At 46.7% G+C, this 27,455-nt stretch overlaps 1 protein-coding gene across 3 annotated transcripts in view; it reads left to right on the top strand.

Moving 5' to 3' along the window:
• The window catches only part of bcar3 (BCAR3 adaptor protein, NSP family member), a 112,421-nt gene that overhangs the window by 44,081 nt on the left and 40,885 nt on the right, over window positions 1-27,455 (top strand). Inside the window, exon 1 of one of the 3 annotated variants that reach the window (XM_068036814.1) lies at window positions 22,262-22,348. The exons of 1 other annotated variant lie outside the window; for it this stretch is intronic. In XM_068036814.1, coding sequence (XP_067892915.1) covers window positions 22,337-22,348 — 12 coding nt within the window. In that variant the 5' untranslated portion in view covers window positions 22,262-22,336. Of the gene's footprint in view, window positions 1-22,261; window positions 22,349-22,470; window positions 22,829-27,455 lie in introns of those variants that run through there. One more of the 3 variants, XM_068036813.1, reaches the window with a different exon arrangement.

The raw sequence follows: 27,455 nt of genomic DNA, 5'->3' as shown, positions 1-27,455 counted from the left end.
GCTGGGTCTTGCTTTCCCAAGGCTTCATGGCCCATGAAGAGGCCCATCGGCGGCAATGCCCGCCCCCACGTCGCCAATGCTGCTGCTGGAAGGTACACTCCTCCAGTTGCTGGGGCCTGCCTGTCTGGGCAGCAGCCTGGAGAGGCAGGCAGGACAGCAGTCCCATTGGTGGACTCTTAATTGGCTGCCACCAGTAAAATTGCTGCTGTGGTCCCACCGTTTGCCCACACTGGCTCAGGTTCGGCATTTGGTCCCGACAGGGGGACAGGCAAGCTTTCAATAGAATTCTGGCCAGATATTACAGTGCACACATTGAAAGTATCAAAGCATTGTCCAGCTGCCCGTGGCCCTACAAGTGGTAGGCTAGGGTTCTACCTAAGTTGGCACCAGCCTGCGGGCCAATTATTTTTCAATCCACTTTGCTTGGTAAGAACATAAGAAATAGGAGTAGGCCATTTGGCCCCTCGAGCTTGCTCCGCCATTGAATAAGATCATGTTTGATCTGATTGTGACCTTAACTCCACTTTCCTGCCTGCCATACCCACTTACTCCCTTGTAGATCAAAAATCCGTTGAATTCAGCCTTGAATATATTCAATCACCCAGCCTCCACTGCTCTCTCGGGTTGAGAGTTCCAAAAAATTAATGACCCTCTGAGAGAAGAAATTCCTCCCCATCTCTGTCTTAAATAGGAGATCTCTTCTTCTGAAAATGTGCCCCCTAGTTCTAGATTGCAAATGCAGCCATGTGAGGTGATCTTATTGAAACATAAGATTCTGAGGAGGTGTGGCAGGGCAGATGCTGAGAGGATGTTTCCTCTCATGGGGGAATCTAGAACTAGGGGGCACATTTTCAGAAGAAGAGATCTCCTATTTAAGACAGAGATGGGGAGGAATTTCTTCTCTCAGAGGGTCATTAATTTTTGGCTGCATTTGCTGACAACGCTACCACTAGGTGGCGCTGCTGTGGCACATGCGCAAATGCAGCATGTGTCACTAAAACGTCACAGACTGTGACTTGAGGCAACTGCCAGGACTAAAGATGGCGCTGCTCAAATGATCACACGCAGGCAACCTAACAAACACATGTCAGCACACAATGGCGGAGTGAGAGAGCGAACGAGCGGGCCGGGGAGCAGGGGGGAGAGCGGAGCGGGCCTGGTAGGAGCAGAGCGGCCGGCGAGTGGGCGAGCGAAAGGGCCGGTGATGGAGGGGAGCAGGCCTGGGGGGGAGCGAAGCAGCCGGCGAGGAGTGGGCGAGCAAATGGGCAGGTGACAGAGGGGAGCAGAGCGGCCGGAGACAGCAGCAGGGGGGTGGGGGGAGGGAGGAGGAGTGCGTTTTTCTGTGCATGCACCATAAACACAACGGCAACGCACCCACCGGTCCCCGCACCCGGCGACACCAAGGTCTTCGGCCGCTTGCTCCCCGCGGCTCTCTACGGCCTCTCGCTTCCGGCCTTCTCCATCCAGCCGTTCGCTCCAGCTGCAGATCCCCCATCCAGCCGCTTTCTCCCCTACATCTCAACTGTACTTCAGGCATTGCAGCTCTCTGGTCCCTACCTTTTGCATCCCCCTCTTCAGGAACTTCTGAATTTAACTCCCTCCCACTACACCCCCACACCTGCTCTCTACCTCTTTCCCCACATCCCCCTCTCCTCCCCTCTTCCCCCACCTCCCCCTCTCCTCCCCCTCTCCTCCCCTCTTCCTCCACCTCCCCCTCTCCTCCCCCACCTCCCCCTCTCCTCCCCCTTTTCCCCCACCTCACAACCCCTCTCTTCCCCCTCACAACCCCCCTCCCCCAAGGGCCTCACCACAGTTGAATATCTGAAGTGCATCAAAAACCTCAACAATTCCAGGTTTAATTATTGAGAAATTTTATTAAGTACATTAAACATTCGAGGCACTGCTGTGCGTGGATACATGAGTGTTGTGTCCAGCATTCCCGTTAGACAGACAGGCCGAGTCTCTGCTATGCACAGCTAAAGAGATTGTGCCTGGAGAGCCTTGTGGTGAATGAACGCTTGGCTCTCTATTCCACTACTGTATTGTCCATGTGAAGAAGACAAAGTCACAAGTGTCTGAGCTCAGTCTATTCTTGGTGAATGTTTCCCAAACGCATCCCAATGTGCATTCCCAATTCATCCATAAATACAATGTTCCTTTCCACATCGTGACAAACTCCGCAGCATGATCCAGTTGCCTTCGTCGCTTGAATGCTGACCTTAAGTCTCAAGGATTGTTTTCTCAAGGGCATGTTTTACATGAAAAGAAATAAGGAAAGAACATCAGTGTCAGAGCTTCCGCTCTCCAATGAAATTACCGTTGAGCATGCTTTATGCTCTGCAGTATAGGCATGTACTGATAACACTGTCAATGAATCACTTAGTACCCACCTCAGCTGTAGGAGTCAGGATGATGTAACTGCCCCTATCTCATGATGGTTCAGTGCTGCTCTCAGGGAAAACATGAATGATGTGAGGGTGCTGGAAAAAGAAGCACATTTCTTTTGGACTATGAACATAAAGCAGGCCATTTAGCCCAGCTGTTCCCTGCTAGTGGTTATGCTACTCCTGCGCCTTCCCATCCGCTCCCATTTAATCCTGCCTACTACTATCAGCATCACCTTCCATTTCTTTCGCTCTTATCTACCTTTGCCTTAAAGCAACATTGGGGATGGAGAACGGTGTGGCTGCACTCCCACCTCACCAGTTGTGTACGCAGCAAGAGCATTCACATTTGTGCTACCACTGGACACGGCATGCTCGTTTCTTTTAGTGCTCAGTCTCTTCTTGTTGAATGTTCCCCAAGTGCTGGACCGCTTTGGATGCCCTCTCTGCTTGACAGGCAGCAGCTGGCAATTGCGGAGTCTCACAAGGCTCTGCATGGTTGTTTCAAGGACGGATGGGGAAACATGTGGCTGTGTGTCCATGTGCACGGCTCTAATGGGTGCAGGAACAGAGCAACTTACAACAGGGACTGAAGCACATGTACTGCCTGCATACAGCCCCGGACAATGGAAAGGATTTTAGTGCAGTGCAGTGGACTGGAGCACATGTAGTGCCCCAGACAATGGAAATGTTTTCAGAACAACTTACCTTGGAGCAATCTCCTCTTTCTGATAAAAATGAAGCAGACTGAAATCTTCAAAACGACTAAATAATTGCTATAAAATGCGAGAAAATGCCCAACGAAACCTCTCCTCCTTCCACTTTCAGAAACTCGTGCCGAAGCTTGACGCATGCGTGAATATCCAAAGATTGACGCATGTGTGAATACCCGTTGGCGTTGCATAAAGCGCATGCGCAGAGGCCGACCAGGCGCGTTGCCCGAAGATGCATACGTCACGCGATGACGTCATCGACGCATGCGCTAACCAGTCCTGGCAAGCCGGAACGCAGCGCATGCACAGAGAGCAGGAGACCGTCTGCGCATGTGTGCACCGCGGCACAGCCTGATGACGTCAGTGGCGGCCATCGTTGTCAAGAATCACTTTGTTAAGGAAAAGAGGATATATTCCTAGCTAAGAGGTGTTAATTACACCCATCCTGAAACCATCAAGAGACATTTCTGAATTGAGTGGGTTCTTCTGAAATAAAGAAGGTATGAAGAAGCCATATCCTGGTCCATTGTGTGGTCACAATAGAGAGGGGGCCATGTGTCTCCTAACAGAAGCTAATGTGAGAGATTTTTACCTTAAAAGGTAGCTCTCTGGAGAGAGCGGAATCACAAGAACATTACAGAAAGGAAGTCCTGCCAGTGACTGTGGAAAGGTCAGCCAAAACAAGATATAAGCCCTGCTGAAAATTCTACGCTTCAACTTGGTGCAGCAGAGAACTGAAAGTGACCACCGCCTCCAGTCTGAAGTTTTAACCACCAGAAAACTACAAACACCCAGGCGTGCAACTTTAAAGAAACTGTCCTCTGAGCAAATTCAACAGGTTTACCATGAACTCTGAACACATACCTCACTTCAAACCACTCACCCTTTTCCTCTCTATCTATCTATTCTTGTGTGTTTGTGTGTGTGTAGTTGTGACCATTTTGGCACTGAATATTGTTCAATAAATAGTTAATCTTCTGTTTTAAAGGAACAAGAAAACCTGTCACTGTCTGTTTATTTGACAAAAAAAAACAAGGGTTAAGACCCTAGTAACAAAAACACTTGCAGTGGTCAGTTGGGAGGTGAACAGCGGGAACAAGCCACATCATCACCCATCTGGTCATAACACTATCTATATCTCTGCAGACACTTTGTGGCCTCCTCACAACTTGCTTTCCTACCCGATGAAGGGTCACTGACCCGAAACGTTAACTCTGCTTCTCTTTTCACAGATGCTGCCAGACCTGCTGAGTGGTTCCAGCATTTCTTGTTTTTATTTGCTTTCCTACCTAACTTTGTATCATCCACAAATTTGGCTACAATATACTCAATCCCTTCATCCAAGTCATTAATATAGAACATAAATAGTTGAGGCCCCAGCACTGATCCCTGTCGCACCCCACTAGTTACAGTTTGCCAACCTGAATGTGACCCATTTATCTCGACTCTCTGTTTCCTGTTCTCAGCATTAAAGTGAAGCAGAAAGAAACTGGCACCCTCCCATTACCCAGAATCACAAAGAACATTCTTGTGACATTTTCAAATCAGAAATTTGCTCTCAACCAGAAACAGTTTGTATTTCTCCACTGTTCCTAATGAATTGCTTACTCGCACGTAATTCCCCTAAAGTCACTTGTTCTTAACCCCTCTCAGTCGGGCACAGACCCTTCCCATCTGATGCCCGAGACAGGTTTAGAGTTTTTTCTTTCATTACCCTGAAGCTTTTCCGCTCACCAGATGTGGAGTGTTTTTGCCATAAAGAAAAATCACAGTAATTGCAAGCCTGAAGTGCAGGTGGACACAGACATTGATGGCCCCAACTTCATAGCAATATCATACGCAAAATGCTTTGTCCAATTGTGCAGTCCTCTGACTGGTTGGTGAGTATTAAATGTTCCAACCTTATCCTGGAGGTGTACAAAAATGTACACACTGCAGTATTTCTATGAATATACAATCATTAGTTTTAATTTTAACTTGTAACAATGTCAATCCAGATTTTTATACTGTGTTTCCCACAAGTCCATGGCTGTGTCTGATGAGTCCTTGTGTTGTGATTGTCAGCATTCAGGCTCCCATTATCTGGTGCGGGGGCCTTGGATGTTGTGTGTACAGTTGGGAAAAGCCAGGTAAATGCCGGAGTAATTGGAGTCGAGAGATGTTCTTCAAACCAGTATAACAGAACATGGACCTATGAAGCCATCGGTTCCTCTCTTCATTGTTGATTTCTTCATTGAAAATACATTCAACCACTCTTCTGAAATATGATTCTGAATTACATCTGTACAGCAAAGAGTTGGAGAAATCACCAATCGAAAGGAGGCACAGTCAGGCCAAGGTGCATTAGCAGTTATAAAAACAAGAAATGCTGGAACCACTCAGCAGGTCTGGCAGTATCTGTGGAAAGAGAAGCAGAGTTAACGTTTCGGGCCAGTGACCCTTCTTCGGAACTGGCAAATATTAGAAATGTCAACGGTTATAAGCAAGTGAGGTGGGGGTGAGGCAAGAGATAACAAAGTAGAAGGTGCAGATTGGACAAGGCCACATAGCTGACCAAGAGTTCATGGAGCAAAGGCAAACAATATGTTAATGGTGTGTTGAAAGACAAAGCATTAGTACAGATAGGGTGTTAACAGACTGAAGATTGAACAGCAGCAAGTACAAACATGAAAAAAAAACAGTGGGTAAGCAAAGTGAACAAACTAAGATGAAATGAAATAAACATTTTTTAAAAATTGTAAAAAATTGTAAAAAATAAAAAAATAACAAAAATTAAAAGTAAAATGGGGGGCCCGTCATGCTCTGAAATTATTGAACTCAATGTTCAGTCCGGCAGGCTGTAGTGTGCCTAATCGGTAAATGAGATGCTGTTCCTCGAGCTTGCGTTGATGTTCACTGGAACACTGCAGCAAGCCCAGGATAGGGATGTGAGCATGAGAGTAGGGAGGAGTGTTGAAATGGCCAGCTTCCAACTTCATAGTCCTGCAACCCCGGACAGCCCGCTTCTACCTCCTTCCCAAAATCCACAAACGGGACTGTCCTGGCAGACCCATTGTGTCAGCCTGCTCCTGCCCCACTGAATTTATTTCTTCCTATCTTGACTCTATCTTTTCTCCGCTGGTCCAGTCTCTTCCCACCTACATCCGTGACACTTCTGACGCCCTATGTCATTTTGACAATTTCCAGTTTCCTGGTCCCTACCGCCTCCTCTTCACTATGGATGTCCAATCGCTCTACACCTCCATCCCCCACAGATGGGCTTCTTCCTTGAACAGAGGCCCAACTAGTCCTCATCCACCACCACCCTCCTCCGCCTGGCTGAACTTGTTCTCACATTGAACAACTTCTCCTTCAACTTCACTCACTTCCTTCAAGTAAAAGGTGTTGCTATGGGTACCCGCATGGGTCCTAGTAATGCCTGTCTTTTTGTGGGATAGGTCGAGCATTCTTTGTTCCAGTCCTACTCAGGCCCCCTCGCCCAACTCTTTTTCCGGTACATTGATGACTGTATCGGTGCCGTTTCCTGCTCCCGCCCCGAACTGGAAAACTTTATCAACTTTGCTTCCAATTTCCACCTTTCTCTCACCTTTACATGGTCCATCTCTGACACTTCTCTTCCCTTCCTCGACTTCTCTGTCTCCATCTCTGGGGATAGGTTGTCTACTATTATCCATTATAAGCCCACCGACTCCCACAGCTACCTCGACTACACTTCTTCATACCCTACCTCCTGTGAGGACTTCATTCCATTCTCCCAGTTTCTCCGTCTCTGACGCATCTGCTCTGATGATGCTACCTTCCATGAATGTGCTTCTGATATGACCTTTTTCCTCAACCGAGGATCCCCCCCCACTGTTGTTGACAGGGCCCTCAACCGTGTCCGCCCCATTTCCCGCACCTCTACCCGCACCACTTCCCCTCCCTCCCAGAACCGTGACAGGGTTCCCCTTGTCCTCACTTTCCACCCCATCAGCCTCCATATCCAAAGAATCATCCTCCGCCATTTCCACCACCTCCAGCGTGATGCCACTACCAAACGCATCTTCCCCTCCCTCCCCGTCATCATTCCGAAGGGATCGTTCCCTCTGTGACACCCTGGTCCATTCCTCCATTACCCCCACCACCTCGTCCCCGTCCCATGGCACCTTCCCCTGCAATCACAGGAGGTGTAATACCTGCCCATTTACCTCCTCTCTCCTCACTATCCCAGGCCCCAAACACTCCTTTCAGGTGAAGCAGCGATTTACTTGTACTTCTTTCAATGTAGTATACTGTATTCACTGCTCACAATGTGGTCTCCTCTACATTGGGGAGACCAAACGCAGACTGGGTGACCGCTTTGCGGAACACCTCCGCTCAGTCCGCAAGCAGGCCCCTGAGCTTCTGGTTGCTGGCCGTTTCAGCACTCCCCCCTGCTCTCATGCTCACATCCCTATCCTGGGCTTGCTGCAGTGTTCCAGTGAACATCAACGCAAGCTCAAGGAACAGCATCTCATCTACCGATTAGGCACACTACAGCCTGCCGGACTGAACATTGAGTTCAATAATTTCAGAGCATGACGGGCCCCCCATTTTACTTTTATTTTTTTTTGTTTTACATTTTTTACAATTTGTTTTAATGTTTATTTCATTTCATCTTAGTTTGTTCAGTTTGCTTACCCACTTTTTTTTTTCATGTTTGTACTTGCTGCTGTTCAATCTTCAGTCCGTTAACACCCTATCTGTACTAATGCTTTGTCTTTCAACACACCATTAACATATTATTTGCCTTTGCTCCATGATCTTTTGGTCAGCTATGTGGCCTTGTCCAATCTATACCTTCTCCTTTGTTATCTCTTGCCCCACCCCAGCCTCACTTGCTTATAACCTTTGACATTTCTAATATTTGCCAGTTCCGAAGAAGGGTCACTGACCCGAAACGTTAACTCTGCTTCTCTTTCCACAGATGCTGCCAGACATGCTGAGTGATTCCAGCATTTCTTGTTTTTATTTCGGATTTCCAGCATCCACAGTATTTTGCTTTTATTTGCATTAGCAGTTGCTGATTTTAATACTTACTTCAGCTGGATAAAGTTTTACTCTTTCCTGAATAGAAAGTAAGTTCATATGTTGGAAGAATGTATATCTTTATACCTAGAGGATGAGAATACAGGAGGTTAGAAGTCATGCTACAGCTATACAAAGCCCAGGTTGGACCACAACTAGAGTTCTGTGTTTTAGTTCTGGCTACCACACATTAGCAAGGTGTAATAGCCTTGGAGGGAGCGTGGCATAGATTTATTAGAATGTCGCTGCGTTAAAATCCTGGAACTCCCTTCCTAATAGCACCTACCCCACATGGACTGCAGCAGTTCAAGAAGGCAGCTCACCAGCACCTTCTCATGGACAGTTAGGGATGGGCAATAAATGCTGGCCTGGCCAGTGATGTCCACATCCCATGAAACGAATAGCAAAAAAATTACATGGAGAGATTACACAAACCAGGGTTGTATTCCCTGGAATTTAGAAGGTTGATGAGTGATTTATTCAAAGTTTACAAGATATTAAGGGTAACTGATAGGGAGATAGAGAGAAACTATTTCAGCTTGTTGTTATCTAGGACGAGGGGGCATCATCTCAAGATTAGAGCCAAGCCTTTCAGGAATGAAATTAGGAAACACTTCTTCATACAAAAGGTGGTAGAAGTGAGGAACTTTCTTCCATAAAGGGCAATTGATGATAGATCAATTGTTAATTTTAAATCTTAGATTAATAGATTTTTGTTAACCAAAGGGACATGGGAATATGGTGTTAGGTCACAGACCAACTATAATCTCATTGAATGGCGGAACAGACTGGAGGGGCTAAAGGGCCTTCTCCTGATCCTATGTTCCTAATTTATTTGGTAATTATGTGTAGCAGAATCATCAATGCATTCACAAAGAACAAGATTCCCAGAGGAATTTTCCCTCCATTAGTAGTGGCTAGTCATTTTAAGGAGTCAAATTGGGACACATTAATTTCCCCAAATAACACTTATCACTGATGACATGTTTGGATGAATTGTCACACCAGTGTTGCCATTTTCACAAACCATCTGTCATTTGTGCTTAAATGTAATTTCCTTGCCCACTTTGCAGCTTGTGTGGGTCGAAAGGTCACGCCCCGATAACTTGGTCAACGATGGACTGTAATTGTATTCAAACACTCAGACATCTCAGTGCTTCAAGTGTGTGTATTGAGGTGTGTTATTTTTTATTTTAAGCCTCTTTTTGCTGTGCCTCTGATGAAGGTGTAGTAGAATGTTTTATATCTGGATATCAATCTGCTGTTGTGTATTTTACCAAGCTGATGGCCTGCAGAGGACCCAGTACTGTGACTCGGTCATAAGCTGTGCTCCAGGTATATTTTAGTAATTAACGGTAGCTATTTTACCAGGCATATTGTTTCAATTTTTTTTTTAATGGCAAAGGGATAGGAAATGCTTCTTACATTTCCCCCTGCAATAGGAATGCTACAAGTGGAGGAGACAAGTTTCAGCCAAGTAACAGAATGCTTGGGTGGGACAGGAGATAAAACTTCCTGGTGCACCAGTCATGCATGGCATTGATTGATGTTCTGGGTGTGCCCCTCAATTCAGTTATCACAGTTTATGTTATAGTATTTACTGAAGTGCATTGAACTAGGGCTGTAATTAGCCTAAGTGCAGGGAGATCTAAAATCAAATGTTTGTCTGATCCATTTGTGTGCACGTTTGAAGATTCCTTTGAGAGCTTGATGAGGGTGATGAACATAGCTTGTTTAGGAATAGTAACTTCCGGTTGAGTGTAATGAGAATTTATGATGTTACCACAGTAATAAGTCAGAAAAATGTAACTTTCAGCAACTCCCAGTTTAGGTTGTTTTTCTGAATGCACACCCATGGTCCAATTCAGGGGCACATATTTGGGTTCGGCCAGGGCCACTCAGCTCTTGACCTCATTACAGCCTTGGTTCAAACATGGACAAAAGGGCTGAACTCAAGAGGTGAGGGGAGAGTGACTGCCCTTGACATCAAGGCAGCATTTAACCGAGTATGGCATCAAGGAGCCCTGGCAAAACTGAGGTCAATGGGAATCAGGGGGAAAACCCTCTGCTGGCTGGAGTCATACCTAGCGCAAAGGAAGATGGTTGTGGTTGTTGAAGGTCAATCATCTGAGCTCCAGGACGTCAATGCAGGAGTTCCTCAGAGTAGTGTCCTAGGCCCAACCATCTTCAGCTGCTTCATCAATGACCTTCCTTCAATCATAAGGTCAGATGTGGGGATGTTCGCTGATGATTGCACAATGTTCAGCACCATTCGTGACTCCTCAGATACTGAAGCAGTCCGTGTAGAAATGCAGCAAGACCTGGACAATATCCAGGCTTGGGCTGATAAGTGGCAAGTAACATTCACGCCACACAAGTGCCAGGCAAAGACCATCTCCAACAAGAGAGAATCTAACCATCTCCCATTGACATTCAACAGCATTACCATCGCTGAATCCCCCACTATCAACATCCTAGGGGTTACCATTGACCAGAAACTGAACTGGAGTAGCCATATAAATACCGTGGCTACAAGAGCAGGTCAGAGGCTAGGAATCCTGAGGTGATTAACTCACCTCCTGACTCCCCAAAGCCTGTCCACCATCTATAAGGCACAAGTCAGGAGTGTGATGGAATACTCTCCACTTGCCTGGATGGGTGCAGCTCCAACAACACTCAAGAAGCTCGACACCATCCAGGACAAAGAAGCCCGCTTGATTGCCACCCCATCCACAAACATTCACTCCCTCCACCACTGATGCACAGTGGCAGCAGTGTGTACCATCTACAAGATGCACTGCAGCAATGCACCAAGGCTCCTTGGACAGCACCTTCCAAACCCGCGACCTCTACCACCTAGAAGGACAAGGGCAGCAAATACATGGGAACACCACCACCTGCACTTTCCCCTCCAAGTCACATACCAACCTCACTTGGAACTATATCGCCGTTCCTTCACTGTTGCTGGGTCAAAATCCTGGAACTCCCTTCCTAACAGCACTGTGGGTATACCTACCCCAAATGGACTTCAGCGGTTCAAGAAGGCAGCTCACCACCACCTTCTCGAGGGCAATTAGGGATGGGCAATAAATGCTGGCCTGGCCAGCATCGCCCACATCCCATGAATGAATTTAAAAAAAGAGCTCAGGGTTTTGGGGGTAATGTGTTGGCATGGATTGAGGATTGGCTAACACACAGAAGACAGAGAGTCGGGATCAGTAGGTCTTTTTCAGGTTGGAAAGCCATAACTAGTGGAGTGCCACAAGGATCGGTCCTAGGGCCTCAACTATTTACTATCTATATTAATGACTTGGAGGAAGGGACAGAGTGTAGTGTATCCAAGTTTTGCTGACAATACAAAAATAGTTGGGAAGGCATGTTGTGTTGAGGACACAAAGAATCTGCAGATAGGTTAAGTGAGTGTGCAAAAACTTGGCAGATGGAGTTCAATGTGGGAAAGTGTAAGGTCATCCACTATGGTAGGAAGAATAAAAAGGCAGATTATTATTTAGATGGAGAAAGACTACAAAATACTGCAGTACAGAGGGATCTGGGTGTTCTTGTATATGAAACACAAAAGGTTAGCATGCAGGTGCAGCAAGTAATTAGGAAGGCAAATGGAATTTTGGCCTTTATTGCTCGAGGGTTAGAGTTTAAAAATAGGGAAGTCTTGTTACAACTGTACAGGGTGTTGGTGAGGCCACACCTGGAGTACTGCGTACAGTTTTTGTGCCCGCATTTAAGGAAGGATATACTAGCATTGGAGACAGTTCAGAAAAGGTTCACTAGGCTGATTCCTGGGATGAAGGAGTTGTCTTATCAAGAACGACTAAACAGGTTAGGCCTTTATTCATTGGAGTTTAGAAGAATGAGAGGTGATCTCATTGAAACATATAAGATTTTAAGGGGGCTTGACAGGGTAGATGTTGAGAAGATATTTCCACTAGTGGGGGAATCTCGAACTAGGGGACATAGTTACAGAATAAGGGGGCACACATTTAAAACTGAGATACAAAGGAATTTCTTCACTTAGAGGGTGGTGAATCTCTGGAATTCTCTACCTCAGAGAATTGTGGAGGCTCGGTCACTAAATGTATTTAAGGAGGAGGTAGATAGATTTTTGAAATCTCGGGGAGTCGAGGGTTATGCGGAGCAGGCCCGTAAGAGGAGTTGAGGCATTGGACAGATCAGCCATGATCTTATTGATTGGTGGGGAAGGCTTGAGGGGCTGAATGGCCTACTCCTGTTCCTATTTCTTATGTTTTTATGTTGTCAGGCCCGGATTTTCCATCCACTTGTTTCCCTCTCAAACTTTTCAACAGTTTCTGTAACCCACATGTGTTTTTTTTATTTCTTGCATTTCTTTCTGAATTATTTTCTTGCTCTATCTTTTGTCCTTTCATTATTTGTTGTTTTTGTGTCATAATGGTGGGGGCTCCTTTTCATCAGGGATATTGAACCTACCTTTCCATCACCACCCTCGTTTACCTGATCATCACCATGTTCACCAATACCTCTCTAACACTCCGGCTCTGGATGAACGGAGATTTATTCAGCTGAGCATAAACAAGAGAGAAGACAAGCTCTTCCACTTCCACCATGGGTTCTGCACCTCAGGTACCAACTTCATCTCTCACTTCAATTGAACTAGAAGGTGTGAAAACTTACTGTTCCATTTGACCCTGTGTGGAGCTTGAAACCTCATTCCACTGGAATATCAACTGCTTACATCCAGCTCTGGAACATCATGCATTCCATTGCTGTTTGTGGGATCCTGCTATATGCTGATAGGCTGCCACACCTGCCGACATAACAGTTGTGACTATACTTTAAAAGGAATTAAAATAATTTTGTTCATTCTTTCTGTTCTACTTTGCCTTCCTCTGCAGCCCCACCCCTAGCCTTCTGCTGACCTCTCCACTCCACTATTGGTGGAGGTGGTGCAGTGGTAATGTCACTGAACTATGAATCCAAAGGCTCACACTAATGCCCTGGGGATACGGGTTCAAATCCCAGGTGGAATTTAAATTCAGTTAATTAATAAAAATGTGGAATTGAAAGCCATGAACTCTCAATTGTCATAAAAACCCATCCGATTCACTAATGTCCTTTAGAGAAGGAAATCTGTTGTCCTTACCTGGTCTGGCCTACATGTGGCTCCAAACCAACAGCAATGTGGTTGACGCTTAACTGCCCTCTGAAATGGCCGAGCAAGCCGGTCAGGTCATGGGCAATTAGGGATTGGCAACAAATGCTGGTCTTGCCAGTGACGCGCACATCCCATGAAAATTTTTTTTTTTAACTCTGAAATCACCATATCCTTGCACTTTTATCCTAAACTTTATTGACTTTCTACCTTTCTCCCTTTCTTTAAAATCCTCCTTAAAGCTTAGTTCTTTCTCCATTGATTCACTTGACTTGATCCCTAACTTTTCTCTTACTTCCTACTTGGTGTTGATCACGTTATATTTTTGGTTACCTGACTGTCTGTCAGTCATAGAAACCCATCACATTGTTTAAAAATCTCCAAATCAATCTCCAGAGAAATCTGCTCTGGATATGGTCTCTGTTTACCCCATACAGAGTACATGCACTTTCCCACTTGCAGGGACCGACCCCATCTACCTAACTGCGGAGAGGTTCGGGGCAAGTTTGCAAGAGGCAAAGGTTCAGGGATCTCCAAGTGTGCATAAGGGCACTGCCAGCTAACTAAAACTGTTCAGTTTACCAGGACTGGTCAGCTTCTCATTGCTTATCAGAGAGGAACATCCAGCTCTTTAGGTCATTGGCTTGCAGGGTTACCTGTAGCTACATGGTGAACATCCTAGCCTATTGATGTCCAATTAATGAGCCAAGTGGGGTCAATCATCAACAGTGCCCTAGAGCACGGCAGACCTGCCTAACTCAGGTATTAAATGTCTAGCGGTAACCTAACCTGCTGGAGGGGATTGAATCAGTTATGAGGAATTCCTTGTATTTCCTTTCCCTCTCGTGGCAGCTCAAACCCTTACTTATCAGCCGTTAATGATCACCGTCCTTGGGAGTGGGTGCAGCAGGTAAACGGATGTATTTGGGGTTGAATTGGCTTCAAGACAGCATTCCATCACTTTACACTCCACACAAACAAATAGTTATAATTACATTGACCCTCCCTGTTCCCATATTCACTTTAAGCCATTTTCCTTCATCCACCGAACCAATCTAACCTTGAATGTGGAAAGAGTTTCTGCCTCAACCATTAACCCTGGAAATAGAAATGGAAAATTGAAACCGGGTCAGTGATCCAAGGCAGACTCAGTGGGGTCAATTGTAACCTACCCCGTTGGGATCAGATGGAACGCTGGTTTTACATCCCACCCAATAATACTGTCCATTGACTTCAAAATTGGGATCAAAGTATAAAAATCACCAGTTGCTGTAACGGTGCAAGATTTTAAAAATTGATTCATGGAATGTTGGTGTCTCTGGCAACGCCAGCCTTTGTTGTCCGTCCCAAATTGCCTTTGAGAAGCTGGTGGTGAGCCATCACATTGGACTGTTCAGCCTTTGTTGTTCAGGTACTCCCATGGTGCTGTTAGGGAAGGAGTTCCAGGATTTTGACCCAGTGACGATGAAGGAACTGCGATATATTTCCAAAGCAGGGTGACAATGAGGGGAACATGGTGGTGTAACCATGCGTCTGCTGCCGTTGTCCTTCTACATGGTGGAGGTTACAGGTTTGGGAGGTGCTGTTGAAGAAGTACACTGGTATTATACTCACCTGTGTAATGGAGTAATAGGGGATCTTCCAGTCTCATCCATTCATACCTCTGTAGCAATAACTATAAGATCGTAACATTCTAGAAGAATGATTCATTGTAAAATATTGTAAGAACAATTGCCCTGGGGCATCCTATTTCTAAATATACATTTCCTGGTTAACTGACAAGAGGAACATAGAAATACATCGAAGTTACAACATAGAAACAGGCCATTTAGCCGAAACAACCCAACCTTTACGCTCCGTGCAAGCAAATAGTTATAATTACACTTACCCTCCCTGTTCCCATATTTCCATTAAGCCCTGTTCCTATATCCACCCAACCAATCTAATCTTGAATGTGGAAATAGTGTCTGCCTCAGCCATTCATCCTGGAAATGAATTCCACAGCCTCTTATCTTGGTGTGAAGCCCTCTGTTCTAAAACACTTACATTTAATCTTGTATCCATGCCCCCTCATTCTTGGCCCCTCAACTAGTGGCAATGGTCTGCTTCTATCTACCCAGTTCCATCCTTTCATAATTTTAAACACTTCTAATACATCACCCCATAATCTAATAAAATTATTTTCTAATAATATATGTACATGAGTGTGTACATATATGTTTACTTTAGACAAAATATTTTCATAACACAAATAAAAGGGACATTAAGATGTTATTGCCCGGGTTTCAGGTATTTGATTATTTTCAGAACCATCTTATGTCCGAGAAGGATAATTAGCAACTCTACGACAGATAAATTGACACTGAAATAGTAATGGGAATGCATTGAAATGTTATATAGCTTCATTATTTGTTTGGATCCGTGTTTGAGGGCAGAATGGATCATCAACAGAAACTGCTCTAACCTTTCTGCTCAAATTATAGATATATCAGAGTGATATAAATACAAAGAAAAGAAAGAACACGCATTTTCTAGTGTCTTTCATATCCACAAGATGCCCCAAAGCACTTCATAGCCAATGAATTATTTTGAAAGTGTAATGATTGATGTTATGTAGGCAAACACAGCAGCCAATTTATAAACAGCAAGACCCCAATGAGAGAAATGACCAGTTATCCTGTTTTGATAATGTTGGTTGAGGAGTCATTATTAACCAGGATACCAGGAGAACTCTCCTGATTGTCTTCAAATAGATCTATGGGATCTTTCCCATTCACCTGGACAGACAGAGAGGATGTCAGCTTGACGCCTTATCTGAAAGATGGCACTTCTGACAATGCAGCACTCCCTCAGTACTGCACTATTGTCAGTCTGGGGCAATAAGCTCTGGTGAGGTCAATCCACTTCCAGGTACTAGAACAAGGGGCATAGACTAAAACTGGTGGAAAGTCATTTTAGGTAAGACATCAGTAAGAGTCTCTTTACGTAAAGAGTGACTTACACCTGGTCCTCTGAGCAGCAAAAGATTCATTCAAGCATCAGATAGATGCGGTGGTGGTGGGAGGAATTAATGTTTCATTTTTTGTTGGATGGATAATTGAATACTCTCTCTGAACTGTATTATCCTGTGAGAGCTGTTTGCCTGCCCTCTAGGCAGAAGAATGGTCCATGTCCTGGATAACAAGACAGACTGGGAGCATGAGGGGAAACAAAAAGCATCCCATAGAACATAGAACATAGAACAGTACAGCACAGTACAGGTCCTTCGGCCCACGATGTTGTGCCGACCCTTTAACCTATTCTACGATCAAACTACCTACCTACCCTTCATTCTACTATCATCCATGTACCTATCCAAGAGTCGCTTAAATGTCCCTAATGTATCTGCTTCTACTACCACCGCTGGCAGCGCATTCCACGCACCCACCACTCTCTGTGTAAAGAACCTACCTCTGACATCTCCCCGAAACCTTCCTCCAATCACCCTAAAATTATGCCCTCTGGTGATAACCCTTTCCGCCCTGGGAAAAAGTCTCTGGCTATCCACTCTATCTATGCCTCTCATCATCTTGTACACCTCTATCAAGTCACCTCTCATCCTTCTTCGCTCCAATGAGAAAAGCCCCAGCTCCCTCAACCTTTCTTCATAAGACATGCCCTCCAGTCCAGGCAGCATCCTAGTAAATCTCCTCTGCACCCTCTCTAAAGCTTTCACATCCTTCCTATAATGAGGCGACCAGAACTGAACACAATATTCCTAACCAGGGCTTTATAGAGCTGCAGCATAACCTCGCAGCTCTTAAACTCAATCCCCCTGTTAATGAAAGCCAACACCCCATATGCCTTCTTAACAACCCTATCAACTTGTGTGGAGGGTTTGGTAATGTAAAGTTTTCCTTTTTCTTTAATCTCTGTTGTCAATTTAGTGCGGAGGGGATGGAAGCTAGGGCAGTTGCATGCTCCTCTTGCAGGATGTGGGAAGTGAGGGTCACCACTTGTGTCCCTGCTGACTTCACCTGTGAGAAGTGCACCCAACTCCAGCTCCTCGCAGACCGCGTTAGGGAACTGGAGCTGGAGCTGGATGAACTTCGGATCATTCAGGATGCTGAGGGGGTGATAGCGAGCGGTTATAGGGAAGTAGGGGCACCGAGGTTACAGGATAAAGGTAGCTGGGTGACCGTCAGAGGAGGGAAAGGGAATAGGCGCACAGTGCAGGGATCCCCTGTGGCCGTCCCCCTCAATAATAAGTATACCGTTTTGGATACGGATGGGGGGGACGGCCTACCAGAGGAAAGCCACAGTGGCCAGGTCTCTGGCACTGAGCCTGGCTCAGTGGCTCAGAAGGGAAGGGAGGAGAATAGGAGAGCGATAGTGATAGGAGATTCAATGGTTAGAGGAACAGACAGGAGATTCTGTGGTCGCGAACGAGACTCCCGGATGGTATGTTGCCTCCCGGGTGCCAGGGTCAGGGATGTCTCGGATCGAGTCTATAGGATTCTTAAGGGGGAGGGGGAGTAGCCAGAGGTCGTGGTACATATCGGTACCAATGATATAGCTAGGAAAAGGGATAAGGACCTGAAAAGCGAATATAGGGAGTTAGGTTGGAAGCTGAAAGGCAGGACGAGCAGAGTAATAATCTAAGAATTGTTACCGGTGCCACGTGTTAGTGAGGCTAGAAACAGGGAGCGAGTGCAGCTGAACACGTGGCTACAGAATTGGTGTAGGAGGGAGGGATTCAGATATGTGGATCATTGGGATACCTTCTGGGGAAGGTGGGACCTGTACAAGAAGGACGGGTTGCATCTGAACTGGAGGGGCACCAATATCCTGGGCGGGAGGTTTGCTAGAGCTCTTCGGGAGGGTTTAAACTAGTTTGGCAGGGGGATGGGAACCAGAGCCACGGATCAGTGGATGGGGTAGCTGTTGAACAGGCAGATACAGAGTGCAGAGAGTCTGTGAGGAAGGTTAGACAGTTGACAGGGCAAAGTTGCAGCCAGTATGATGGGTTGAAGTGTGTCTATTTTAACGCAAGACGTGTCAGGAATAAGGGTGATGAACTTAGAGCATGGATCAGTACTTGGAGCTACGATGTTGTGGCCATTACGGAGACGTGGATATCACAAGGGCAGAAATGGATGTTGGATGTTCCAGGGTTTAGATGTTTCAAAAGGAATAGGGAGGGAGGTAAAAGAGGTGGGGGAGTGGCATTGCTAATCAGGGATAGTATCACAGCTGCAGAAAGGGAGGTCGTCGAGGAGGGTTTGACTACTGAGTCATTATGGGTGGAAGTCAGAAACAGGAAAGGAGCAGTCACTTTGTTGGGAGTTTTCTATAGACCCCCCAATAGCAGCAGAGACATGGAGGAACAGATTGGGAGGCAGATTTTGGAAAGGTGCAGAAGTAACAGGGTTGTTGTCATGGGTGACTTCAACTTCCCTAATATTGACTGGAACCTTCTTAGTGCAAATAGTTTGGATGGAGCAGTTTTTGTCAGGTGTGTCCAGGAAGCTTTTCTGACTCAATATGTAGATAGGCCGACTAGAGGGGAAACTATGTTGGACTTGGTGCTTGGCAACGAACGAGGCCAGGCGGCAGATCTCTCGGTGGGAGAGCATTTCGGTGATAGTGATCACAACTCCCTGACCTTTACTATAGTCATGGAGAGGGACAGGAGCAGACGGGATGGGAAAATATTTAATTGGGGGAGGGAGAATTACAATGCTATCAGGCAGGAACTGGGGAGCATAAATTGGGAACAGATGTTCTCAGGGAAATATACGACAGAAATGTGGAGGTTGTTTAGGGAGCACTTGCTGCGACTGCTGGATAGGTTTGTCCCGATGAGGCAAGGAAGGGATGGTAGGGTGAAGGAACCTTGGATGACAAGAGATGTGGAACAGCTAGTCAAGAGGAAGAAGGAAGCTTACTTAAGGTTGAGGAAGCAAGGATCAGACAGGGCTCTAGATGGTTACAAGGTAGCCAGGAAGGAACTGAAGAATGGACTTAGGAGAGCTAGAAGGGGACATGAAAAAGTCTTGGCGGGTAGGATTAAGGAAAATCCCAAGGCGTTCTCCACTTATGTGAGGAACAAGAGGATGGCCAGAGTGAGGGTAGGGCCGATCAGGGATAGTGGAGGGAACTTGTGCCTGGAGTCGGAGGAGGTAGGGGAGGTTCTAAATGAATACTTTGCTTCAGTATTCACTAGTGAGAGGAACCTGGTCGTTTGTGAGGACAGCGTGGAACAGGCTGATATGCTCAAACAGGTTGAGGTTAAGAGAGAGGATGTGCTGGAAATTTTGAATGATATGAGGACAGATAAGTCCCCGGGGCCAGACGGGATATACCCAAGGATATTACGGGAAGCAAGGGAAGAGATTGCCGTGCCTTTGGCGATGATCTTTGCGTCCTCGCTGTCCACTGGAGCAGTACCAGATGATTGGAGGGTGGCAAATGTTGTTCCGTTGTTCAAGAAAGGGAATAGGGATAACCCTGGGAATTATAGACCAGTCAGTCTTACGTCGGTAGTGGGCAAATTATTGGAGAGGATTCTGAGAGACGGGATTTATGATTACTTGGAAAAGCATAGTTTGATTAGAGACAGTCAGCATGGCTTTGTGAGGGGCAGGTCATGCCTCACAAGCCTCATTGAATTCTTTGAAGATGTGACAAAACACATTGATGAAGGAAGAGCAGTGGATGTGGTGTATATGGATTTTAGCAAGGCGTTTGATAAGGTTCCCCATGGTAGGCTCATTCAGAAAGTAAGGAGGCATGGGATACAGGGGAAGTTGGCTGTCTGGATACAAAATTGGCTGGCCCATAGAAGTCAGAGGGTGGTAATATTCAGCATGGAGCTGGGTGACCAGTGGTGTTCCACAAGGATCTGTTCTGGGACCTCTGCTCTTTGTGATTTTTATAAATGACTTGGATGAGGAAGTGGAAGGCTGGGTTAGCAAGTTTGCCGATGACACGAAGGTTGCTGGAGTTGTGGATAGTGTGGAAGGCTGTTGTAGGTTGCAACGGGACATTGACAGGATGCAGAGCTGGGCTGAGAAGTGGCAGATGGAGTTCAACCTGGAAAAGTGTGAAGTGATTCAATTTGGAAGGTCGAATTTGAATGCGGAATACAGGCTTAAAGACAGGATTCTTGGTAGTGTGGAGGAACAGAGGGATCTTGGGGTCCATGTCCATAGATCGCTCAAAGTTGCCACGCAAGTTGATAGGGTTGTTAAGAAGGCGTATGGTGTGTTGGCTTTCATTAACAGGGAGATTGAGTTTAAGAGCCGCGAGGTTATGCTGCAGCTCTATAAGGCCCTGGTTCGACCACACTTGGAATATTGTGTTCAGTTCTGGTCGCCTCATTATATGAAGGATGTGGAAGCTTTAGAGAGGGTGCAGAGGAGATTTACCAGGATGCTGCCAGGACTGGAGGGCATGTCCTATGAAGAAAGATTGAGGAAGCTAGGGCTTTTCTCATTGGAGCAAAGAAGGATGAGAGGTGACTTGATAGAGGGGTACAAGATGATGAGAGGCGTAGATAGAGTGGATAGTCAGAGACTTTTTCCCAGGGTGGAAAGGGCTATCACCAGGGGGCATAATTTTAGGGTGATTGGAGGAAGGTTTCGGGGAGATATCAGAGGTAGGTTCTTTACACAGAGAGTGGTGGGTGCGTGGAATGCGCTGCCAGCAGTGGTAGTAGAAGCAGATACATTAGGGGCATTTAAGCGACTCTTGGATAGGTACATGGATGATAGTAGAATGAAGGGTAGGTAGTTACTTAGATCTTAGAGTAGGTTAAAGGTTCGGCACAGCATCGTGGGCCGAAGGGCCTGTACTGTGCTGTACTGTTCTATGTTCTATGTTCTAACTTGGGTGGCAACTTTGAGGGATCTATGGACGTGGACCCCAAGATCCCTCTGTTCCTCCACACTGCCAAGAATCCTGTCTTTAAGCCTGTATTCTGCATTCAAATTCAACCTTCCAAAATGAATCACTTCACACTTTTCCAGGTTGAACTCCATCTGCCACTTCTCAGCCCAGCTCTGCATCCTGTCAATGTCCCGTTGCAACCTACAACAGCCTTCCACACTATCCACAACTCCAGCAACCTTTGTGTCATCGGCAAACGTACTAACCCAGCCTTCCACTTCCTCATCCAAATCATTTATAAAAATCACAAAGAGCAGAGGTCCCAGAACAGATCCCTGCGGAACACCACTGGTCACCAAGCTCCAGGCTGAATACTTTCCATCTACTACCACCCTCTGTCTTCTATGAGCCAGCCAATTCTGTATCCAGACAGTCAAATTTCCCTGTATCCCATGCCTCCTTACTTTCTGAATGAGCCTACCATGGGGAACCTTATCAAACGCCTTGCTAAAATCCATATACACCACATCCACTGCTCTTCCTTCATCAATGTGTTTTGTCACATCCTCAAAGAATTCAATGAGGCTTGTGAGGCTTGACCTGCCCCTCACAAAGCCATGCTGACTGTCTCTAATCAAACTATGCTTTTCCAAATAATCATAAATCCTGTCTCTGAGAATCCTCTCCAATAACTAACGTGATCATTAGTCACTCATAATATTGAAGCAACATAACATGCTACATAATTACACATATGTTCCCTTTCTTCTGATCTCCAGTGTTCTGTGTAAGTGTCTGCATGTTAATAATTGTTTTGATGAAAATTTAAAGTATGAAGGGCTTTAATCAGTAGTAATTATTTTTCAGATAACTCATTCTGTTGGCACTTTACGAGGAGGAATCAGGTTTTGCAGTTTTTATGTTCCTACTCCTTTTAAATATATACAATTGGCAATTAGCCAGCAGTTGCTTCATTAACGAGAGCATGCTATGGGCATGGCGTTATCTGCATATTTGGGATGAGTAAATCCTTTAGAATGTTGAAGTTTCATTTATTCTGCTCCAGCGCTCAGTTGTCATTTAACTACGGGAGTATCAGTTGAGCTGACTTCTCTCAGTTCACTAGGGAGCACTGTCTTTAAAAGAGTTGTGACTGCAAAGAATAAAAATTCATCACAATGGTCTTTCAGGTAAGCAGGTTCCCCCAGACGTCTGCAGTGAGTGACGTCTCCATAGAGCTGCAATTAAAGCTCTTGTGCTAAGGGCTGTTCCAGATTGTGGAGAGGGATGTTTGCCAGTACAGTGCGTGCGATCACATGAGGAGTCCAGCTCTCCATACATGGACTGTTTAGGGGAACGTGCCAGGACCATACAGAAGGAGTCTTATTCACTGAGCTGTCAGAGGCGGCTAAAGCAGACCCTCGGACACTTGGGGAATAAGTTCGGGTCCCTGTGATGGACTTGCCTCAAGCTGTGAAATACTCTGTCGTACTTTAGTCCAGTATCCAAGGAACCTTTGCCTCTGTGTGTGAGTGTGTGTGTGGGGGTGTTTTTTTCCAACAAAAATAACGGACTTCACATCTTCAAAAATGACTGAGAGATGCAGTATTTTAAGAGCTATTTCGGCAGCTCTGTGCTGTTTCTACAGGAGCTCCTACATTGGAGTCAAGGTATGTCTTTGAATTAGCTGATATGTCATAGGGAACTGTAATTACTAATGAAGGATTCAGAGAGGCAAAATCTATTGTACAAGCATCGCTTTAGAGCTCCGAGCCCCCGGAGATTTACATTATCCTCTCAGTTCTCATTCTATCAACCCGGACAGGAATCATTTTGTGAATGGGGGCCGTTTGTTCGAGGTTACGCTTTTGTAAATTTTAGATTTCCTATTAAGCTCCGTGCTCGACTCTGCTAACTGCTGGCCGGGGGGGTCTCTACTCTGCTAACTGCTGGCCGGGGGGGGGGTCTCTACTCCGCTAACTGCTGGCCGGGGGGGTCTCTACTCTGCTAGCTGCTGGCCGGGGGGGTCTCTACTCCGCTAACTGCTGGTCGGGGGGGGGGGGGGGGGGTCTCTACTTTGCTAACTGCTGGCCGGGGGGTCTCTACTTTGCTAACTGCTGGTCGGGGGGGTCTCGACTCTGCTAACTGCTGGCCGGGGGGGGGGGGGTCTCTACTCTGCTAACTGCTGGCCGGGGGGGGTGGGGGTCTCTACTCTGCTAACTGCTGGCCGGGGGTCTCTACTCTGCTAACTGCTGGTCGGGGGGTCTCTACTCTGCTAACTTCTGGCCGGGGGGGGTCTCTACTCTGCTAACTGCTGGCCGGGGGGGGGTGGGGGTCTCTACTCTGCTAACTGCTGGCCGGGGGGTCTCTACTCTGCTAACTGCTGGTCGGGGGGTCTCTACTCTGCTAACTTCTGGCCGGGGGGGGGGTCTCTACTCTGCTAACTGCTGGCCGGGGGGGGGGTCTCTACTCTGCTAACTGCTGGCCGGGGGGGGGGGGGGGTCTCTACTCTGCTAACTGCTGGCCGGGGGGTCTCTACTCTGCTAACTGCTGGCCGGGGGGTGGGGGGGGGGTCGGGGGGAGTCTCTACTCTGCTAACTGCTGGCCGGGGGTCTCTACTCTGCTAACTGCTGGTCGGGGGGCCTCTACTCTGCTAACTTCTGGCCGGGGAGGGTCTCTACTCTGCTAACTGCTGGCCGGGGGGGGTGGGGGTCTCTACTCTGCTAACTGCTGGCCGGGGGGTCTCTACTCTGCTAACTGCTGGCCGGGGGGTGGGCGGGGGGAGTCTCTACTCTGCTAACTGCTGGCCGTGGGGGGGGGGGGGGGGTCTCTACTCTGCTAACTGCTGGCCGGGGGTCTCTACTCTGCTAACTGCTGGCCGGGGGGGGGGTCTCTACTCTGCTAACTGCTGGCCGGGGGGGGTCTCTACTCTGCTAACTGCTGGCCGGGGGGTCTCTACTCTGCTAACTGCTGGCCGGGGGTCTCTACTCTGCTAACTGCTGGCCGGGGGTGGGGGTCTCTACTCAAACTACACCGGTTGATGTAAGATTCCCTAAAGTATTTAACTTGTGTTTGTTAAGAGTAAGGCCGCGTTTGTTTTTTCTATATGTCTGGTGTTCAACTCACGCGGCATGATATGAAGCAATGTGCACTGCTTAGCTTGGCATGAAGTTTTAATACTTAAAATAACTTGAGAGGTTGTCATGGGAACTTTCCATTTAGCTGTGAGAGAGCTCCTCTCCAGGGTGAATGCTACGGTATTATTAGTGTTGGATGGGGTCTGGGTCCAACCAGTGTTTTTGTTAAGGAATGATCTAGATACACCAAAAATAACCCACATGTAAGTTGCCTGCTAAAAAAACCCCAATCGTTTAAAAATAACGTTTGGGCCGTTTTATCGTAAGCTAATAGGCATTCGTTCATCTTTCAACTGAACCCTGTGATTCATCCAGAAAAGAATGGCCTTGATACTTGTGTCAGCCTAACTACAGGGTCAATGTGCGACTTGACAACTGCAAGTAGAAGCACATTGTTGCATTTTTCCACTGGGCATGGTGACAGTGAATTCAGCGCGACTCGAACAGGCAATCCATTTCTGGCTATGATTTGAAGACAAGTGGGGACAGCTTTGAGCTGGTTTTACAGAGACCGAGTTACTTCACTGCAACAACAGTCAGTCACAACATTCAGTCTCTGATGTGATTTGAAAGGACCTCTTGACAAGTTCACTGGGCAGCTGACAGGCTGTGAAATCGCCTCCTCTTCCGACCTGTGGTGAGCACAGGCGGTTTTTCTGCCTTTCATCTATGTTTCAGATTCAAAATCCGAACAAAAGCACCACACACACAAAAAAAAAACAATCCCACGCCTTTTAAATCCCAGATGGATCGGATTCAAAAATTGAGGTGTTTCATCCAACAAGCAGCCAACAAGAGGAGTCTGTGACACTGCTCTGTGCTTCATGTGGGTTTCTCTTAACGGTTCCCAGCGGTATAATGAAATTGTCTCTCTCCAATGATTTTCTATGTGAGATTTGAGGCTTGAAAGCACTGTGTGAGTGGATGATATTAACGACAGGCGAAGGAAAATCTCAGCAGTTTTAGTTTACAGATTGACCGGAAGGGAGAAACCCAGAGAAACTGTCTAGGGGTCTCATGTAGACTCACATAATGATACAAGCCCAGGGTGGAACTTCAAGCAGAGAGATTGCTTGATAGTGCTGCTTTGTGTAGGATGTAAAGTTTCCCAGAGAAATGTATTGAACTGAGGCGCTTAAGATCGAGGCCAATATTAGAGCAAAGGCACTTCAGGCCAAGGTTTATTTTGGCAGATACTGAAAGTGTAAAATGATGTGTGGTTCAATTTGAAGAATGCGTTTAGATTATTACAGTGAGAGCCCATGTCCTGTGAACTGAAGTCACAGAGCGTACTGGTTGAATTTTATTCAGTTATGGGATGTGGGCACCACTGGGAGGGCAACATTTGTTGCCCATCCTTAATTGCCTTTGAGAAGATGGTGGTGAGGTGCCTCTTGAACCGCTGCAGTCTGTGTGTGAATGTACACCCACAGTGCCGTTAGTGCGGGAGTTCAACATTTTGACCCAGCGACAGTGAAGGAGCGGCGATATAGTTCCAAGTCAGGATAGTATGTAACTTGAGGGAAATTTGCAGGTGGTGGTGTTCCCGTGCATCTACTGCCCTTGCCCCTCTAGTTGGTAGAGGTTGTGGGTTTGGAAGGTGCTGTCGAAGGAGCCTTGGTGAGTTGCTGCAGTGCATCTTGTAGATGGTGCTCACTGCTGCTACTGTGTGTCAATGGTGGAGGTGTTGGATGGGATGCCGATCAAGCGGGCTGCTTTTCTTGGATGATGTCGAGTTTCCTGAGTGGTGTCGGAGCCGCACTCATCCAGGCATGTGGAGAGTATTCCATCACACTCCTGACATGTGCCTTGTAGATGGTGGACAGGCACTGGGGAGACAGGAGATGAGTTACGCGGCACAGAATTCCCAGCCTCTGACCTGCTCTTGTAACCACAGTATTTATGCGACTGCTGCAGTTCAGTTTCTAGTCAATGGTTACCCCCAGGATGTTAATAGTGGGGGATTCAGCGATGGGAATGCTGTTGAACGTCAAGGGGAGATGGTTAGATTCTGTCTTGTTTGAGATGGTCATCGCCTGGCACTTGTGTGACGTGAATGTTACTTGCCACTTATCAGTCCAAGCCTGAATGTTGTCCAGGTCTTGCTGCATATGGATATGGACTTGTTCAGTATCTGAGGAGTTGCGAATGGAACTGAGCATTGTGCTATCAGTAGTAAACATTCCCACTTCTGACCTTATGATTGAAGGAAGGTCATTGATGAAGCAGCTGAAGATGGTTGGGCCTAGGACACTACCCTGAGGAACTCCTGCAGTGATGTCCTGGGGCTAAGGTCATTGGCCTCCAACAACCACAACCATCTTCCTTTGTGCTAGGTATGACTGCAGCCAGCGGAGAGTTTTCCCCCTGATTCCCATTGACTTCAATTTGGTTAGGGCTCCTTGATGCCACACTCAGTCACATGCTGCCTTGATGTCAAGGGTAATCACTCTCGCCTCACCTCTTGAGTTCAGCTCTTTTTTCCATGTTTGGACTAAGACTGTAATGAGGTCAGGAGCTGCGTAGCCTGGTGGAACCCAAACTGAGTGTCAGTGAGTAGGTTGTTGCTATTTAAGTGGCACTTGATAGCATTGTCAACAACGCTTTCCATCAATTTGCTGATGATCGAGAGCAGACTGATGGGGCAGTAATTGGCTGGATTGGATTTGTTCTGCTTTTTATGTACAGGACATACCCGGGCAATTTTCCACATTGTCAGGTAGATGCCAGTGCCGTAATTGTACCAGAAAAGCTTGTGGTGAGGAACGCTGCTAGTTCTGGAGCACGTCTTCACTACTATTGCCGGAATGTTGTCAGGGCCCATAGCCTTTGCAGTAACCAGTGTCTTCAGCTGTTTCTTGATATCATGTGGAGTGAATCGATTTGGCTGAAGACTGGCATCAGTGATGCTGGGGACCTCAGGAGGAGGCCGAGATGGATCTTCCACTCGGCACTTCTGGCTGAAGGTGGATGCAGATGCTTCAGCCTTGTCTTTTGCACTGATGTACTGGGCTCCCCCATCATTGAGGAATGGAATGTTTGTGGAGCCTCCTCTTCCGGTTAGTTAATTGTCCATCGCCATTCACGATCGAATGTGGCAGGAATGCATTGTGTCTATTGCATGTTATTTCCACTGTTCGGCATGCAAGTAGTCCTGTGT

This window comes from Heterodontus francisci, chromosome 8 (assembly GCF_036365525.1).
Source record: "Heterodontus francisci isolate sHetFra1 chromosome 8, sHetFra1.hap1, whole genome shotgun sequence".
NCBI classification, from domain to species: domain Eukaryota; kingdom Metazoa; phylum Chordata; class Chondrichthyes; order Heterodontiformes; family Heterodontidae; genus Heterodontus; species Heterodontus francisci.
Note: the sequence above shows the minus strand (reverse complement) of the source record. Positions and strands in the feature narration are given on the sequence as shown.